Source organism: Nyctibius grandis, chromosome 27 (genome assembly GCF_013368605.1).
Source record: "Nyctibius grandis isolate bNycGra1 chromosome 27, bNycGra1.pri, whole genome shotgun sequence".
NCBI lineage: Eukaryota > Metazoa > Chordata > Aves > Nyctibiiformes > Nyctibiidae > Nyctibius > Nyctibius grandis.
This window is the reverse complement of record NC_090684.1, coordinates 3,865,335-3,882,984: the sequence shown is the minus strand read 5'-3', so window position 1 is coordinate 3,882,984 and position 17,650 is coordinate 3,865,335. Positions and strand designations below refer to the sequence as shown.

The following is a 17,650-nucleotide window of genomic DNA, read 5'->3' as shown; positions in this document are numbered from 1 at the left end:
TCTCACAGCGGGTTTTGGAGCAAAAATACCCCGTGTCACTATTCCAGCTCTCAGAGTCTGCTAAAAATTTGCCCTCCTGGCTGGCCCCTCTCCCACCCCATCACAAAGGTGCAACGTCCCCAGGATGGGAGGTGATGCTGCCCTCAGCCCCCTGGCATCCTTCCCCACCCTGGGGACATTTCCCCAGGGATGAGCAGCCCCTGCGCTGCCTCAACTCCCCTTTTTCCCCATCCGGATGCTCTGGGCAGTGATGGATGTGGAAAAAATATTCACCCAGGATTTGGGGATACTGCGAGTGTCCAGGGCTGCCTCTGGCTGGGCCGAGGGGCTTGGTGACCCCCTGCTCTGCTCCCAAGGCACCCAGGACCCCCCATGCTCCTCCAGCCGGGCTGGGCTGGCCGCACGCTCCCGCTCACTCGCTCTCTCCAAGGAACTTTCCTAGAAATTGCTGGATTTATTTTTAGCCGCAGCACGGCAGCGCTGGGCTGGGAGGGGATGAGCAGCGGCGGGGTGGGGGACAGCGGGGCTGCCAGGGCCGGTGGGACCACTGGGGACAATGGGACACCGGGAACAGCAGGCGTTGGGTGCTCTGAGGACAGCTGGTGCCCTTTTCTGGGCTCCAGGCTCCTCTGATCCACCTTGTTTCGTTTGATTATTATTTTTTTTACCTATCAGGAAGTAAAATGGGGCTCCTTGCTCCCCGGTGTCCCCACTCCCGCCTGACCCACTTAGCGGGGCCATCTGGTCCCCGCACGGGCAAAGCGGATTAGGGCTGGGGATCAGTGCTGGGATGCTGCCACCTCCCCGGGACTCCGCCGTGGGTGGCACCGCCGGTGCTGTGACAGCCCCTGCCCGGGGTCACTGCCCTGGGGGATCAGCCACAGCGTGAGCTCCTGGCCAGGGAGGGGAACCCTGGCAGTGTGGGCCTGTCGTCTCACCCTGTGCCTACAGCTCTGTCCATCTGTCCCTCTGTCCGTCCACCCAACTAGGGACGCAGGGACACACGTACCCACCCTGGTGTGCACCCACCCATCCATCCATCCGTCTGTCCATCCATCATCTGTCCATCCATCCCTCTGACCATCCCTCCATCCACCCAACTAATGGTGCAGGGACGCACCTGGTGTGCACCCACCCATCCGTCTGTCCATCCATCATCTGTCCGTCTGTCTTTTCACCCACCCACACCCCCAGGTGTGCACCCTCCTGTCCAGATGTGCCCCTGCCCTGTCCCCCCATCCCTCCCTCCATCCTGCCATCTGTCTGGCCGCCCCTCTGCCCGTCCCCCCACCCCTCCCTGTGCCCCCCCGGGTCCTTTCCCTCTCTTTTCTCTCTTTTCTCTCTTTTCTCTCTTTTCTCTCTTTTCTCTCTTTTCTCTTCTCTCTTTTCTCTCTTCTCTTCTCTTCTCTTCTCTTCTCTTCTCTTCTCTTCTCTTCTCTTCTCTTCTCTTCTCTTCTCTTCTCTTCTCTTCTCTTCTCTTCTCTTCTCTTCTCTTCTCCCCTTTTTCCCCTTTTTCCCCTTTTTCCCCTTTTTCCCCTTTTTCCCCTTTTTCCCCTTTTTCCCCTTTTTCCCCTTTTTCCCCTTTTTCCCCTTTTTCCCCTTTTTCCCCTCCCCTCATTTTCATTTTTTCCCCTTTTTCCTGCTTTTCTTTCCCCTTTTCTCTCCTCCCTCCCCCTTTTTTCCCCGTTCTCCTTCACTCCCCCACCCGACGCCCCCCCCCACCCGCCCGGTCTCTGCTGCCCCCTGCCGGCCCCGCCCCGCCACCGCCCCGCCCCTCCGCGCTCCGCCCCGTCCGGCACGCGCCGCGCGGGGTTCCGGCTGCGGGCGGCGCGCGCAGGTGGGGCGGGGCGGGGCCGCGCGCGGGGGGATGCGGGGGGGCGGGGGGGGGCGGCCAGTGTCCCGCATGGGGCTGGGGGGGGGCAGAGCGTGGTGTGGGGGTGCCACCGGCGCCGTCCCCGTCCCCCCTCCCGGTCCTCCTGCTCGTGGAGGCGGAGCCCCTCCCGCACCCCGGGTCTGCGGGGTGACCCCCCCCACACACACACACCGGCAGCCCCCGGTCCCGAGTGGGGCTCCGCAGGCGCTGGGCTGCCGCGGCCCGGGGGTGCCCGTGCCCCGGGGAGCGGCATCGTGGACCCCCGCGGGTCCTGCCCAGCCCCGGGGCTCATTGCTGGGGCGGTGGGTCATTGCCGGGGCGGTGGGTCATTACCAGGCTGATGGGTCATTACCGGGGTGATGGGTCATTACCGGGGCTCATTACCGGGGCGGTTGTGGGTTCACAGACGTCCCGTCCGGCGGGGCCAGCCACCCCCGTCCCCATGCGCAGAGGAACCGGTGCTGGGCCATGAGCAACGCCACGGCCCCCACAGCCCCGGGCACGGCGGGTGACTCGCTGGTGGGCTACGTCCTGGGACCCTTCGTCCTCGTCACCCTCCTGGGTGCCCTCCTGGCCGCGGTGAGTGGGTGGGCAGGGCCGGGGGGAGGCCGAAACTCCGTCCCGAGGCTCACGCCCGCCTTGCCCCGCTCTCCTTGCAGGTGATGTACGTGCAGAAGAAGCGGAGGTGAGTGTCGGGGTGCGGGGCTGGGGTGGCCCGTGTGGGACCGGGGACCGCTCAGCCGCTGTCCCCCCCGCCAGGTTTGACCGCCTGCGGCACCGGCTGCTGCCCATGTACAGCTACGACCCGGCCGAGGAGCTGCAGGAGTCGGAGCAGGAGCTGCTGGTGGAGGCGGAGGATGCCCGGGTGGGTGAGCCGCTGCGTTGTGGGGCTGGGGACAAGTGGGGTGGCTGCGTGGGTCACTTACCAGCCATGCACAGTGCTGCCGGGAATTGCTATTTGTCTGGTTTTTTTGATGAAAAATAAGCTTTAAGCAGCACCAAGTGAGGGAGCCCACGGGGGCTGCTGAGCCCGGGTGGGAGCCCACGGAGCCAGGCGAGGGTTTGGGAATAATCCAGAGGGTTTTGGGAGGGTTTTGGGCTGCGCAGCCGCTGCCTGCGAGCCCGGGGCTTCTCCACCCTCCTTTCGGGGTTGCTTTGCCCCCCTGCTTGGCACCGGTGGGGGTCTGGGCTGGGGTCACCCGCCGTCCCCTCCCCGGCGTGCTGAGGACACGCTCTCTGTTGCAGGTGGTGCCCGGCTGGGGGGGGCCCTCGCCCCACCGGCCCCCACGCACGGACTGGAACGCCTGATGCTGCCCGGGGAGCTGGGGCCGAATCCTGCCCGTGGGAGGCAAGGGAGGACGGTGTCAGCACCAGGCTGCTGCCTTCGCCGGGAAGGGCAGGATGCGCCCACGGGAGTGTGGCGATGCCGGGAGCGATCCCACCCCGTGAGCACTGATGAGATAACGGGTTATCTCCCACCTCAGCACCTATTTTTGCCATTTTTTTTGCTTGAACCGCCCCACCAGCCCCTTAAAATGCACCGAGCAGGACAGCCGGGGCTGGCACCCTGGCCGGGGAGCAGCAGGGCTGCGGGGCTTTGCTGGGCACGGGGGGCAGGATGCCCGTGGAGGAGCAGCGCGGCGTGTGCTGGAGCAAATAAACATGTTTCTCTGCATCAGCCCAGAACCTCCCGCGTCGGGCACGGAGGGTTTGCAGCAGCACAAGTGCCAGCGCGACACGGGTTGGCATCACACGTCCCTGCCTCAGCAGCATCACGACTTGGTTTGATAATAAAAAGGCACCAAGGACGGGAATTTGGGGGGGGATGGCAGGGTTTTGCCTGTTTGTGTTTCCATCGGCAGCTCCCGTCCGTCCTGGCGGAGGATGGCTGCGGGGCTGGCACCATCACGGATGTCCCCGTGGAGAAGGTACCGTCCCCATACCTGCGGGCTCTCCCTACGTGGAAAAAACCTGCTCCCACCCCGCTGCCAGGGGCTGGACCCCAGCCAGGCTCCGGGGCAGAGGCGTCAAACATCCATAAAATGTTTTATTCAAGTAACTGCAAATAGGAAACCAAAAGGTCGTTAACAGTGGACTGAAAAAAAACCAAAAAGAACCCAAACCCCAATTTTCTCCCACCGGGGCCGCCCGGCACCGACCTCCGGTCCCACTGCAGCCGTCGTGCAGTGGGTGGCACGGCGGGGGGAGCATCCCGTGGTCCCCCCACCCCACCACCTTGCCAGCCTCTGTCCCTTGGAGCAGCTGAGCAACCTAGACCTTAAAATAACAATTTAAAAAAAAAAAAAAAGCCCAAAAAAAAGGGAGGGGGAAAAAAATACCCCACGGCCCGCAGAGACACCCCGATAAAGGACACACTGAGCCAACGATGCCCCGGCAGCTGGCACAGCAGCAGCACATCTGTGAGTTCAGAGAGTGGAACTTAAATATCCAGAGGTAGTTGTGAATGAAAGGAGAAAAAAAAAAGTACCAAAAAAAATATATATATATACCAGAACCTATGAGGAAAGGGGCCGCCCTGAGCTGGCCCCACTCGGGCACCCCCGGGGACGGGCACCGAGCCCTGGCATCGCCCCGGGAGCCGCTCGCCCACGCACAGTGCAGTCGCCCAGGACTAGGGGGGGATACGGGGGGGTTCGCCCGGGGTAGCAGCAGGCCAGAGCAATTTGGGGGTCTCGCCTTCGCTGACCCCCCCATCTCTTCCCTGCAGAGGTGCTGGGGCAAAGCCTGGGGGTGGGGGGGCAACCAGCACCCGCTTTGGATGGGTGAGATCACTGCTCTGGGGGGGGGCAGCAAAAGCAGGGGGGTGCCAGCCCCAGCTCTCTGCCAGGCCCCCCGTTTGCCAGCGGGGCTGCCCCAAACCCCAGCGCTGGGGAGAGGGGGGAGCTGGGGTGGGTGCCCCCCTTGGGGGGGGCTGCGGGGGCTGCCCAGGTTGGGCCGTTTTCCAGTGCTGCCGTTGTCTGAGGGTGAGGAAGGAGCAGAGGAGGGAGGAGGAAGAAGCCAGGGCGCGTGGTGGGTTTCTCCCCGTCCCTCTCCCGCGGCCGCCGAGGACACGGCACCGTCGGGCGATGAGGTAGCGCCGGTTCCGGAGCTTTCACTGCTCCTCCTCGGATGATTCCTGGGAAATGTTCACCTCCTCCTCATCCTGCTGCTGCGAGGCAAAGGAGCGTGGTCGGGGGGGGGGGTGCGGGGGCTGCAGGCACCCCCCCATCGTCCCTGGATGAAGGGGCTGAGACCAGGCACATCCCACCCCTTGTGCAGAGAGGGAAACTGAGGCACCAGCACGCTCCTGGACTTGGGGACCGGCCCTTGCTCCGGGTTTAACCGTTACGGGTTAAATCCCAGGTAAGAACCCCCCCGGGTGGGCTCGCAGTGCCCCCCAGCACCGCTGCCGTGTCCCCAGTTGCCACAGGGAGGTGGCGGTGGCGGCAGGCCCGGGTGTCCGTGAGCACGGTGGCCCCGCACGCGGCGGTGAGTCAGGGCTGAGTGTGAGCGTGAGTCAGCGCCGGCCCCCGCTTCCTCCCGCTCCATTCATAAAAAAGCCACCGCGGCCAGTGGCTGCCAAAGCGGGACACGGTGTCCCTGGCGTGGGACGGGCTCGGTCCCACCCAACCCCGGGGCCCCCAAAACAGCCCCTGGTGCAGGACACCCTGGGATGTGCCCCCCCGTTTGCAGCCCCGGCTGGTCTCAGCCCTTCGCCTCCGTAAGGGATTGAAGTGGGAAAAGGGGCAAAACCCCCCATGGGGCAGAGCAGCCGCGCCCTGAGGATGCTCTTGGGTGGCTCTTGTGCCCCGGTGCCTGGTGGCAGCTCCTGGGTGCAGGGATGTCCCGGGAAGGGAGATGAAACCTCCTCCCAACCCTCTGGGTGATGCTTATGGGTGCTCAGCAGCCACCCAACCCCTGTGGGGCTGCAAACCGAGGCGGGGGAAAGGGGAGAGGGGGGGAAAATGAGCTGGAGGAGGGAAAGCACAAATGAGGGTGGCTGCGGTGTGGGATGGGGTTGCTGCGCACGCAGGCGGTAGGAATGCTGTGCTGGTGACGCAGCGGGTGCCCGGGCAGGCGTGTGCCAGCGTGCCACCGAGGCAGGACCGGCCACTGAGGCAGGACCAGCCGCCTCCTTGTGCTGCTCCTGGGGCTGTGGGGAGCCGGGACGGCTCAGCCCCACCAGCACCAGCACCAGGGCACGGCATGGCCAGGTTGGAAGCCTGTCCTGTGTCACGCCTTGTCCCCTCTCTGCTCGCTGCCCTGCTCTCCTCCAGCCCACCAGCATCTACCCCGCACTCATGGGGACAGTCAGGGGGCTGCCGTGCCCCCCCAAAGTGCCCAGCACCCTGCCAGCGTGGAAGGGGAAGGGAAAAGCCCACTCACCGATTTTTTGGGTCGGCCTCGAGGTTTTCTCCCTGGTGTGACTGTGGCTTTCTGAGAGAAAAAAAGACCTTTTGGTCAGGCTGGGGCCATCCCCTCGTCCCCGGGATGCTGCCATTCCCCTTCCTCCTCCCCACGGCTGCCAAATTCATCACCCCAGTGGCATCTCCGGGGCTGCTGCACCCAGGCCCCCCCCAGCCCTCCCCCTCACCACCCCAGCACCCGGGTGGCCGCGGCCCCGTGACTCACGAGGTGCAGGATGTGAGTCGCGTGTTTTGCACGCTGACACACGCGGTCCCCAGCTCCCCCCACCCTCCCCGGGGGCCAGCACGGAGGCACCCCCCTCCCAGGGGTGGATCTGCCCTGAATTGTCTATAATTGAGCTCAAAACAGACCCGTCGTCCCAGCGCACGGCTCCTCAACCAGAGCAGCCCTGTCCCCAGCCACCTACCCTGCCTTTCGGGGTGCCCTTGTTTTTACTGCCCTTCGGCCGTCCGCGGGGTCTCTTGGGGGTCGGGGCCTCGCTGGGCTCCTGCTGGAGGGAGAGCAGAGGGGGGTCACTGCAGACTGGGGGTCCCCAGGGAGGGATGCATGCCCGGAGTGGCTCCTGGTGCAGCGGTGCACCCCGGGGTGCTCTGGGCTGGGAGCCCCACTCTCCCCAGCGGACCCCGCTGGGGCAGGGATGCTCTTGTGCGTGGTACTGGGAGCACTGGTTGCACTGGGATCAGCGGTCAGGCGCCAGGCAGAGGCTCCTGCGTGTCCTTCAGCCGGGTGCATACGTGACCTGTCCCACCCCGGCATTACGCTCGGCTGAGCCGGACGGTCCCCGACGGCTCCTCAGCCCCAGACCCCGGCGCTGCCGGTGCCGCCACCTGGCAAAGGGTCAGGGATGTGGCAAATCACCTTTTCTGTGAGAAAATGATGTGCACAAACCCCACCTGCCCCGGGTGGGGGGCTAGTGGGGGGGTTGGCACCGCAAAGGCTCCAGCAGCATCTTATCTCTGAGCAGCTTTTGCTAATGAGGCTTTAATTAGCCCGTCTGCAAAAGCAGGTTCAGCTGTAGCCCAGGGAAGAGCCAGGGGAGGCCCCGAGCCCTTCTCTGGGTGTGGAGGGGCTCTGGGGTGTTGTGGGGGGGCTGTGGAGCCCCCCAGGAGGGTTTTGCTGCTGGTGAGCACCCAGGAGGTGCTGCTCAAAGGGAGGTAACGGGGCTGTGCCCTGGGCATCCCCATCCCCTGCCCTGGGGGTGCTGCTGGGGTGCCAAGGGGGAGTTCCCGCTGCCCCGTAGCCCCCGAGGGCATTGCTGTGGGCAGAGCTGCCCAGCGGGGTGCCCCCCTCCCCCCCCCCCCAACCTTCCTCCCGGGGGACCCCACATACTTGTGGCTTCTTCCTGGGCCGCCCCCGGCCCCTCTTCTCCGACACGTCCTTCTCGCCCTTGGAGGCCAGGGGCTGGCTGGATTTGGTGCTGGATTCACTCATCGTCCTTCCAGCAGCGGTGAGGAGGAGCAGGAAGGGGAGGAAGGTCAGTCAGCAACGGCTCGCCAGGCTGGCAGGTGCCGCTCCCCCCAGCCCTCGTCCCGGGGCAGGTGGGCGCTGGGGGCCGCAGAAGGGACTCGCAGGGCTACGAGGGACAAGTGGAGCCAACGCAGCCTCCCGCGGAGCCAGCCCGGCCATGGCCCTGCCCACTCCCCCGGGTGAGGGTGCTCAGCTGCCTCCTGGCCCCTCTGTGGGGATGGAGGTGGCCGGTGGGGTATCAGCATGGACAGGAGGTGACAAGGCCCAGGGTCCCCCCTCTAAGAATGGGATTTTTCTGCCCCAGAACCGCGGAGCACCTCGGGCAGGCGCGACCCTTCCTCCCACCACTGCAAAGCTGGTATCTGCAAAGCCGTGTCCCTTCTGCAAACAGACCTTTGGCCCCCACTGGTCCCCACCACACGTCCCTGGCAGCGGGACCCCGGTGCTGCTCCCTGCTCTCGTGGCCCTAATGACCAGCCTCACGTCATGGCTGCTGCTCTCACGTGGGCTGGGTGAGGCTCTGGGTGCTCAGACCTCCCCATCTCACCCGTTCCCGCTCCCTGCCTTCTCCCAGGGTGGGTTTGCAGCCATATCCCTCCCGGGGATGCAACCTGCATCCTCTCATCACCAACTGGGGAGCAAATGAACCAGCTGCAGGGCAGGGTCCTGCCCCGAGCCCATGGCACGGACACCCCGCTGAATTAGCCAGTGCCCTGGTGCTGAGCCAGCTCCCGGGGTCCCCAGCAGGCATTTGGGGAGCAGCAGCTGGGCCAGCCCTTCCCACAGAGCTCATCCTCTTTCCCCAAAAGGAGGAGAGCGGCTTCAGATTTAATCTGGAGTCCTTTAAATCCCAGACACACTGCCAGCACCGGCAAGTTGGAACAGGACGAGTGGCGGCGTGGCACCGGGGGCCTCCGGGCATCCCCACGGGGTCCTGGGGCCCTGGAAGGGTGGTGCAGGCTCCCACAGCCCTGCTCCCCCCACCCCGCCTCGACACCACTGCACCCAGGGTGGGATGCTGCACCCCTGACCCTGCTCCTGCCACCCGGGCTGGGTTTAGGGACAGGCACCACCTGGCACTTGTCCTAGGGACGCTGGGTTGTCCCCTCCCCTGTGCACATCCCAAAGGGCTGGATGGCTTTCCTCGCTCATGGGGAAATCCCACGGAGGAAAAGGCTCCATCTCCCCTCTCCATCTCGATGCTTTCCCCAGGGGCGCAGGGAAAAACCTGCTTTTCCAGAGCTGTGAGGCTGGATCCACACCCAGCTCCCAGCCCAGGGGCCAGGAGGATGGGCTCCGGGCTGGAAGGGAGCAGGATTGCGACCACAGTAACCAGTAACCCCAAGCACAGGGCGCCTGCTCTGCTCCTTGGTCAGGTGCCCACGGCCATGCAGAGAGGGGGCACCTGCCCAGAGCCGGGGTGTGACGTTTCCCAGCAGAAACAGGACAGCGAGAGCAGCGTCCCGCTCCTGCCGCCCATAAATGCAGCAAGGAGCTGCCTGGGGGCTTGGCTAGAAAATCACAGCATTGCTCTGGGATGGATGGTGCAACCCCCTGGGCCACCTCTGCCTCCGGGGATGGTCCCTGCACCCCTGTCCTGGGTCCAACCCACATCTCCAGAGCACAGCAGCCCCCAGCCTGGCTTCTCCTGCAGGTCCAAGGTTGTGTGCCTGGTCTGCGTGCAAAGACGACGGCACCCTCCCTACCTCTGCCTCCAGGGTTAGTAACACTTAGTTTTGAGCGACTGGTTTCAATTTGGGTGGTGTTAGAGCAGCTGGGACAGCACTACCGGGGAGAGCGGGGCTGCGGGGGGCAGCCGGGGCGCTGAGCCCCCCCTGGGGACACTGAGCCTCATCGGGGCGGCTGCAGCGGGCGAGACGTGCGGCGCGAGGAGCCGCGCTCAGACCTTCGAGGCTTTTTAAAAAACACACGTCAGCTCCCGCTCCCCTCTGGAAGTGACTCACGAGTGCAAAACAACAACAACAAAAACCACCCTCGGATTCCTTTTTTTTTTTTGGGAGACAGCAACCACGCTGTCATGTAAACACCCCGAAAACATTACTCACAGCATCCCAGAGCCCTGCAAGGAGTCTCTTAAAAAAAACAAAAGTACGGTTTAGGTTTAGGAAAGCAAAACGCCGGCTGGCTGACCAGGGGCTGGGACGGGTTTGTGCCCTAAGTCAAGCTTTGCTGGAGGCAACGCAGCCTCCGAGGTGAGCCGTGCCCTCTCCGGTAGCTGGAAGCAGATGGGCCCAGTATGGCCCCCACACTGCCACGCTCTCCTCCACCCCACTGGGGAGGGGCACAGGCCTCATGCCATGGCTCCAGCTGGGGATGCTGGGGGGACCCCAGCCATGGGGTGCCTCTGGGTACATCCCCTCTATCCAGAGCCCGCCGCCGCGAAGGTGCTGGGGAAAGCACGTGCACGTCCCACCCGTCCCTCCATCGCCTCCCAGCTCTGCCCAGGGGCTCCATGAAACCCCCCCAGAGGCCCGAGGGCTCCGTGTCCCGCTGCAGCAGAGCGGGGTGAGGAGGGGGATGCCCGGGTGGGAGACGGGGGATGCTCCTCTCCCCCACCCCAGCACCTTCCCAGCCAAAACTCCTTTTCCCGAGAGCGGCCCCGGCTCAGCGTGATGCTCCCCAGCTTGGTGGCACCTGCCTGGCCCTGGGAGCACCCCGAGCCAATGGGACGATGCTGGGGACACCGTGGGAAGCAGCTCCAGCCCCGGTCGCGTGCATCAAAGCCATATAGGAGGGAAGGAGAGCTGTGTTGCCATGGAGGACAGGAAGCAGCTGAGAGAGAAACCTTTCCACGCAGGGAGGAATCGGTGGGAGATGGGGGCAGGGGAGTGCCCGGCTCCCTGAGGCAGGGGGGGCTCAATCTCTGCAAGGTTTGGAGGTGGAGGAGCTACATCTGCCTCCAGATCGATGGAGTTGGGGGATGAAAAACTCCTCCCCTCTCCATCCCTATGGATGGTGAGCCACTGGCCTCTCCTCCCCCAGCCCCATCGGCTCCCTCTGCTCTGTGACACGAGCTGGGCCGGTCTCAGCAGCCACCTCTTGCACAAGCTGGGTTGCAAAAGCAGCAACCTGGAGCGATGCTCCTCGCTGCCCCTGAGCCCGCTCCTGCCTCCCCCCACCCGCCCACGCTGGCTTACACCGCTCCCTGCAAATCACCCCATAAATCCCCCGCTCCTGCCACCTACTCTTAGATTAAACAAACCAGCCCAGGAGAAGGAGGGAGACAAGGCGGTGGTTTAGATCTTAAAAAAAAAAAAGAAAAAAAAGAAAAATCTCTCTTCACGCCCAGGAAATCCAGGCTGATTGCAGCTGGGGAAGGATCCCGGCCGCACCTCCTGGCAGAGAGAGGACAAGGGAGGAGGGGAAGAGAGTGGAGAAGTTGAAGAGCCTGTTGGGCCGGGGTGCGAGGGCTGGGGAGGGATGTGCTCGGTTACTCCTTAGGACAAGCTCTCCACGGGGGCTGCTTTGAAACCCCCTCCCCAGGCCTGCTATTAAGGCAAGGCCACCCCCCCCCTTCCTTCCTGGGCATGCATAATAAAAGGAAGTGATAAAAGAAAGGAAGGAGGGAGGTGGGGGAGAAAGAAAAGAGGCAGGAAGGGCACGATCGCACGCTTTGTGAAGCGCCTGTCCTGCGGGGTATAATAAAACCCCGGGGGGAGCCAGCCCTGTGTGGCATCACCCCCCCCAGGCCACCCCGGGGAAGGGGCGGTGCGGGGCAGGGGGGTGCGGGACCCACTGGCTCGCAGCGGGGAGCAGCGTGGGCTCTGTCCGGAGTGGGGCTGAACCCCAGCACTGCAACTTGGCACCGAGCTCTGTGTGTCCCCTCGCCCCTCGCACCGGCCCCACGCACCTCGCACCGGCCCGGCCCCACGCACGGGTCCCGATCCCGCAGCCGTGCTCCGGCCGCGGCCTCACGCACCTTGCACGGTCCCATCCCCACGCATGGTCCCGACCCCCCGCACCCTACACCGACCCCCACGCACCCTGCACCGACCCCCACGCACCCTACACCGACCCCCACGCACCCTACACCAGCCCCCACGCACCCTACACCAGCCCCCACGCACCCTGCACCGACCCCACGCAACCCTGCGAGCCCGGGCACGGGGGGTGCCCGTTGCCGGCGGCCGGGGCAGGGGCTGCAGCCCGGGGCCGTGCGGGCCCCCCTCCCCCGAGCCGTGCGGGACGTTTGCATCACCCGAAACCGAGTAAGTGGAGAAAAAGTCCCACCGCGACGGGAACGACCGGTACCGAGGACCCCCGGTCCCCCCCTGCCCGCGCAGCCCCGCCAGGTGCATCACCCTATTAATAATAATCATTAATAATAAGAATAATACAGAGGCATTGCGGAGCCGGCCCGCCGCACGCACACACACGCGTCCTTGCAAATACAGAGCGGACCCGGGGCGATCGCGCACAGCATGCGGGGAAGGGGGGAGCAGAGCCCCGGGTCCCCCCCCCCAGCACCCCGCAGCCCTCCCCCGCACCCCCGGAGCAGAAAGCAAAGAGGAAGGCCGGCACTCACAGTCAGCTTGATCTCGGAGCTGGGCTGGCTTTTTTAGGTGGTGGGATTTTTGTTTTGGTGGTTTTGGTGATTTTTTTTTTTCCTCCTGGCGTGTCCGTGTTGTGAAGCGAATTAAACCCCCCCCCTCCCTGCCCTTTCCCGGCGGCTTCTGCTGCTGCTCCTCGCAAATGCGGATCTGAAAGGAGAAGGCAGAGAGAGAGGCTGCGACTCACACACGCATCCACAGCGCAGCCAGGCCCCCCTCTTATTTATATAAATAATAAAGAGAGGGGGGGAAAAAAATCGCTCCAGGAGGAAGGAAGCTGGGTCAAAATCATTTGCAGGGAGCGAGGAAAAAAAAAAAAGGCAAGGAGGGGGGGAAAAGGGGGGAGGGGGGGGGGGGGAAAAGGGAGCGAGGTCCCAGCCTTACTGGAGGGGATCCAGCGGCTAAAAATAGCAAAATCACACTCGAAATTAAATAAGGGCAAACAGGCTAAGGGGAGCTCCCAGCCCCTGCGGAGCGGGCGGGGAGGAGCCGGCTGCATCACGGCCGGCGGGGGCGGGCGGCGGCGGGGCCGGGAGCCATAGGGCCGCTCAAAGGGCTGCGGCGGCGGCGGCGGCGGCTCCCCCGGGGCGGCGGAGGGACCCCGGGGGGAGATGGAGGCAGCACCGGGGGAAGATGGAGACTCCCCTCCTCCCAGCCGCGGGGCGGCGGAGGGACCCCCCGGGGAGAGATGTGAGGCAGCGCCGGGGGAGGATGGAGCCCCCCCGCCCCGGGATGCTCCTGGGATGCTCCTGGCTGGGGCCGTGGGTACCCCGCGATGTCCCCGACCTGGCCTCGCCGCTGCCCCGCACCCCGCAGAGCTGGCAGCGGTGTTTTGGGGCTGGCGTGGAGGGGTTTGGCATCGCCGTGGGGGCAAGCACTGGCCAGGGCTGTGCCATGCACTGGGTCCAGCGTCGATGGGCAAAGCGCGATGCTCCTTCCTTGTGCTGCCCCCTGACAGGTTAACCCCCCCCCCAAACAGCTTCCAGTCCCCATCTGAGGCATCATCAGTGGGTGCTCCATCCCTGGGTTTCATAACGATATTTATTTTAGTTTTTCATTGCAGCACCACTGCAGAAATGGGAGGTCGGTGTGGAAGCTCAGCGCGGTGGGGTTTTGGGAGCTGGTGAGCAGCCCTGAGTCTCTCCTGGGGTTTAAGTTGATGGGCTTGGTCTGCAGCGAAAAAGGTTTATTCTGAATTATTGTGATCTGTTCTGAAAGTGGTTTAGGTCAGTCTGGACTAGGAGCCGAGATCAGCTCTCCAGGTAGGTACCCCAAAAACCAGACCCTTGTATCAGGGGCAAGGTTTTCTAAGGCATTGTCAGGCATTTGGGATCTCATCGTGGGTGTTTTGGTGGGATACAAGGAAATCCAGAGCTCAGCATCCTCTCAGTGGTGGGACTGTGGCAAATGCCCCCAAACTCCTGCGGAAACTCCAATCACAAATTTTACTGGAAACTCCGATTTAGGTGCTTTTCACCATCCTGACACTAAAGGTCAAAATCTGGAGTTAAGAGGTGAGCTTTAGACTGGCCAATGCTGGATTTAAGTTTCAGGCAAGTTTTTATTAAAAAAAAAGCACTTTTAAAAACGTGAAACTTGGAAGTATCAATATCTGCATGTGCAAAACTTCTTCAGCAGGGAATATTTACGATGCAAAAAGGAACAAATCAAACCAAGCCAGGCTTGTGGCACTTCCCCTGCTAATTGTTATTTGTATTTTTAAAATCCCCTGCAAATTCCCCTGACTAAAACACAATCAAAGCAGTGTCCCTTTCCGAAGATTAAAAAATGAAAGCAAAGAAGGGGCAAAAAACGCCCTGTAAGAGGCTGACCTGCTTTCAAATGCCGGTGGAAAGAGCAGGTAGTTTGGGGCTGAGCCCGGCCGTGGCTCCCTGACCCGGTGCTGGTGCTGGGTCTCCTCCACCCAAGGGCCTTGCAGCCAGCCAAGGTGTTGTTTGCAACCTTGAGTATCTTGTTTTTGGCAAAAATTGGTGTCCCCTCCAGCTTCAGGCAGCCCTGCCTGGGTTTGGAGGTGCCGGGGTGCCTTCTGCCTGCAGCAGCCCCAGCCCTGTCCAGCTTCCCCCCCTTTGCCATGAACCTGGTGAGGAATTTGGTTTCTGTCCCTGGCAGCGGCTCGTTGTTATTAATATCCCTCGTTATTTATTCGGCCGCGGCGGTGAATGGCTGTAACTGGAGAGCTGCAAACAACCGGGGCTGCTCCTTCTTGCTTTGATCCCTGAAAATTTCGGCGATTCCCCCACTGAGCCCACGCTGGAGCCTCCCCAAGCCGGGTTTACCCGCGGGGTGACCACTTGGTCTTTAAAGCAAAATAGTGCTGCAGTGGTCCAGCGAAACTAAAGAGCGATGGTGAGATGCTCCCAGCAGCCGGGAGCAACGCCCTGATGGGAAACCAGCATGCGACTGAGTGCAAGGAGGGGAAATAGAGGAAAAAATTGGGGTTTGGGGCTCAGAGCGTGTTTACCAGGACGGGAGGACCCAGGGGATTTCGGAAACAGCCTGGCAATGCACAGCAGTGAGGTCTGCACCGGCAGGGAGGGGCCGTGGGGCAGTGCCCCCCACTTCAAATAGAAATAAATCTGTGCATGTGCGTTGCCCGTGTGGCAAGGTGAGACGCAGAGCGGGGCGAGGCTGCTTGGATCCGAGCAGAGCCCAGCGCTGGGCCCAGGATTTCAGTCCGGGAAGATCATTTTCACTTTTGTTTTTGCAGTTTTTCCGAGTTAAAGCCTGCGGCCGGTGCGGAGTCGGGAGCAGGACCAGCGAGGTTCACCCGACCTGCAGTTCAGTTCTGCAGTGAGACCAGAAAGTGAAAATGGCTGGAAATAGTGAAACAAGAAGTGATTTATTTTTTCCTCCCATCGCAGCTGAGCCCGATGCAGGGCACGGAGGAGCAGCCTGCGCCGTGCTGGGGTCAACGTCGCACCGCGCGGTGCTGCCCCGTGTTATCCCGGTGAGCCAAACAAGCTGGGGAACCCGCCGGGACACGGAGGGGGGATGTCCCTGATCACAGTGTTTGCAGGGCTGACCTGCCATGACGGGAGGGGACAGGGACAGAGGCCTTTGTTTCCCCTCCAGCCTTTGTTTCCCCATTGATGAAGCCCCATGTGGCCAAACAGCCCCAAACCCACCCCAAAACCATCCTTTTAATTTGATTAAACAGCTTCTTCCTTCTCACCCGCGTAGATTTAGCACTCACCAGTGCAGTATTTTCCTGTAGCCCTATTCCCAGGACAAATTCCTAAATCACCTGATAAAATTCCTAAATCACCTGATAAATTACAGGCTTAATGACGCCACTTTTGAGAGTGCAAGCCCTGGATTTGCAGGACACACCGATGCACGTGGGATACACACATGAATTTTTGGGTATCCCTATTTTATTTTTTTAGCTGATGTTTCAGGCCTGGGAGGAGATCTGATGGGGAAACAGGTGCCCAGCACTTGGGAAAAGCTGCACCTCCACAAGGTCCCCTGAAAAGAAGGTGCCTGATATCATTCCCTGCTTCTTCAGCTCCGCAGGTGCTTATTATCTGCCCCCAAAATGCAGCTGCCTCCAGGGGGGACGTGGGGAACTGGAGGGTGGCCCTGGAGGGGATGACATCTCGTCCCTCTCTGCCCCACATCCTGGCAACTGCCACCAAGCCCCACAAAGCTGCGTTGGGGATTTGGGTGCCTAATTCCTGCTCATGTCCCTAGGAAAGGGGAAACTGGATCCTCTAAGGCAGCACTGGGAAAAATCTCAGCCCGGGTCGCTGGCTAATTGGAAGGGCTACCTGGCTAATTAAGAGCGTGGGGTGTTAGTCACCTCCAGAGCTCTCTTGAACAACGGTTAATTAGTCCGCGTGGTTCTGGACCTTGCAGACGGGTGTCATTACCCTGATTTCACAGATGGGGACACGTGTGGATCAGAGGTGGTGAGACCTGTTCGAGGCCAGGTGAAGAGCACGTTTCACCCGTGTTAGGGTTAGGTCTGCACCGTGTGTCCCTCTTAGATGCCCTCTTAGTGCTTAGGTGTAAACTCAGCACTTCCGGGACTGCTGGCTGGGGAGGTTTCATGCTGTGCCTGGAGCATCTCCCTGCACCTCTCCAGTCCCCGGCTGCGTCGTGGGGAGCATTTGCTGAGGATCCTTCTTCTGTGCAAGTGGTTTTGCAAAATGCAAAGCCACAGGCAGGGCTCAGATCACACTGAAGCTGGGTTTTCTCATTCCCAGCATCCTTGGGCTGATGGAGGCAGGGGAGCACAGTTTGGCTTCTCTGTATGGAGGAACCCCTCTCCCCACAGCCTCTCGGATGCTCTCGGTCTCTCCGAGGAGGGAACGTCTCAGCTGGCAAAACACAGCTCAGGCGCAGGAGGTGCCCGAGGCTGGGCAGGGGGATGGCAGCAAGGTCTGACCCAGGTCTGGGCTTACTGCTTGGGTTGTGTCCATCCGTTTCCACCCATTTCTGCCCAAAGCTGCTCTTTCTCTGCAAGATAAGCGATGGCAGCGCAAGCGAGAGGGCTCTGTGGCCTGATCCAAGATGATTAACCGCCTTTGTTCTTACCCAGCACAGCACAGTGAGCATCGCATTTACCCTGCTCTGTGTTTCTGACTCTCTCAAGGCACCACAGGGCTGAACTCCTCCTGGCTGCAGCCCCCATCCCGGGAGGACATCTCCAGCATGGAGCATCCTAAGAGCACAGCCCTCGGGAAGGGCTTTCCTGAGATTCCCCATGTCCTGAAGAGTTTCCAGCAGAGAAGAAGAAATAATTCTTCCTCGAAGAAGCAGACTTGCCCAGTTTTAGGTGGGAGAGGCAGTGGTGGAGAGGGGCACACGAGACCCATCCTTCCTCCCATTGCTGTTACCTCAGAGCGTGCGTGCAAATCCCCGCTGAAATATTTATTCCTGGCTGCAATCAATAATTAGCCCCCAGGAAAAGACATTTCTGGCAGCCGGCTCCTCCGCTTGCTTTCGGAGGGCAGTACGAGGCCAAGGCGTGCGGGTGGCTGAGTGCCTGTCCCCCATCCATACCCGAGGGGAAACGGGGTGGAAATGGGGGGGGCTGAGGACTGGGGAGAAGGGCTGCCCTGGGTGCGGTGGGTCTCTGTGGAGCCCGCCTTGGGGCAAAGTTGGAGGGGAAGGAAGGGAAAATTACGCCTTACGCCTGTCCCAACCCTCCAGCGTCGAGGGGCCTGGGCAGACAAAGAGCATGGGTGCCCTTTGTGCCTGGAAAGAAGTGACCAAATCTGCCTGGACCAAGCCAAACATGTCAGGTGCTGTCTTGTTTTGAAAGCTCTGCCGGGAAGTCACCCCT

The 17,650-nt window shown here is 62.2% G+C and overlaps 2 protein-coding genes and 1 long non-coding RNA gene across 9 annotated transcripts; 2 read left to right on the top strand and 1 right to left on the bottom strand.

Moving 5' to 3' along the window:
* Positions 1 to 1,791: 1,791 nt before the first annotated feature.
* On the top strand, positions 1,792 to 3,546 carry SMIM29 (small integral membrane protein 29). The gene is made up of 5 exons (XM_068419437.1): positions 1,792 to 1,837; positions 2,280 to 2,452; positions 2,533 to 2,558; positions 2,633 to 2,738; positions 3,119 to 3,546. Exons 2-5 carry the CDS (start codon positions 2,342 to 2,344, stop codon positions 3,179 to 3,181), a joined length of 306 nt encoding a protein of 101 aa, XP_068275538.1. The 5' UTR covers positions 1,792 to 1,837; positions 2,280 to 2,341; the 3' UTR covers positions 3,182 to 3,546.
* A 354-nt stretch (positions 3,547 to 3,900) lies between these two features.
* Positions 3,901 to 12,650, bottom strand: HMGA1 (high mobility group AT-hook 1). 4 transcript variants are annotated; one of them, XM_068419304.1, is made up of 5 exons: positions 12,315 to 12,650; positions 7,631 to 7,736; positions 6,708 to 6,791; positions 6,260 to 6,310; positions 3,901 to 5,042 (listed from the first exon to the last, which is right to left on the bottom strand). In XM_068419304.1, the coding sequence occupies exons 2-5, from the start codon at positions 7,730 to 7,732 to the stop codon at positions 4,986 to 4,988; spliced, it is 294 nt and encodes a 97-aa protein (XP_068275405.1). In that variant the 5' UTR covers positions 7,733 to 7,736; positions 12,315 to 12,650; the 3' UTR covers positions 3,901 to 4,985. The 4 variants fall into 4 exon arrangements, with proteins under 4 accessions (XP_068275405.1, XP_068275407.1, XP_068275406.1 ...); XM_068419306.1 differs by having other exon boundaries at positions 3,901 to 5,039; XM_068419305.1 differs by having other exon boundaries at positions 6,708 to 6,788.
* Positions 12,651 to 12,872: 222 nt separating this feature from the next.
* LOC137674130 (uncharacterized) lies at positions 12,873 to 17,278 on the top strand. 4 transcript variants are annotated; one of them, XR_011049796.1, is made up of 5 exons: positions 12,873 to 13,297; positions 13,403 to 13,462; positions 13,558 to 13,601; positions 15,068 to 15,307; positions 16,958 to 17,278. It is a non-coding gene; the product is annotated as an uncharacterized lncRNA (long non-coding RNA). The 4 variants fall into 4 exon arrangements; XR_011049797.1 differs by lacking the exon at positions 13,558 to 13,601; XR_011049798.1 differs by having other exon boundaries at positions 13,403 to 13,601; positions 15,222 to 15,307.
* The last annotated feature ends 372 nt before the right edge of the window (positions 17,279 to 17,650 follow it).

Coding starts and splice junctions, on each gene's coding strand:
- SMIM29 (XM_068419437.1), top strand. CDS start 2,342: ATGAGCAACGCCACGGCCCCCACAGCCCCGGGCACGGCGGGTGACTCG. Junction 2,453..2,532: donor TGGGTGCCCTCCTGGCCGCG/GTGAGTGGGTGG, acceptor CTCTCCTTGCAG/GTGATGTACGTGCAGAAGAA. Junction 2,739..3,118: donor TGGAGGCGGAGGATGCCCGG/GTGGGTGAGCCG, acceptor TCTCTGTTGCAG/GTGGTGCCCGGCTGGGGGGG.
- HMGA1 (XM_068419304.1), bottom strand. CDS start 7,732: ATGAGTGAATCCAGCACCAAATCCAGCCAGCCCCTGGCCTCCAAGGGC. Junction 6,792..7,630: donor GGCCCAGGAAGAAGCCACAA/GTATGTGGGGTC, acceptor CTCTCCCTCCAG/CAGGAGCCCAGCGAGGCCCC. Junction 5,043..6,259: donor GAGGCCGACCCAAAAAATCG/GTGAGTGGGCTT, acceptor TTTGCCTCGCAG/CAGCAGGATGAGGAGGAGGT.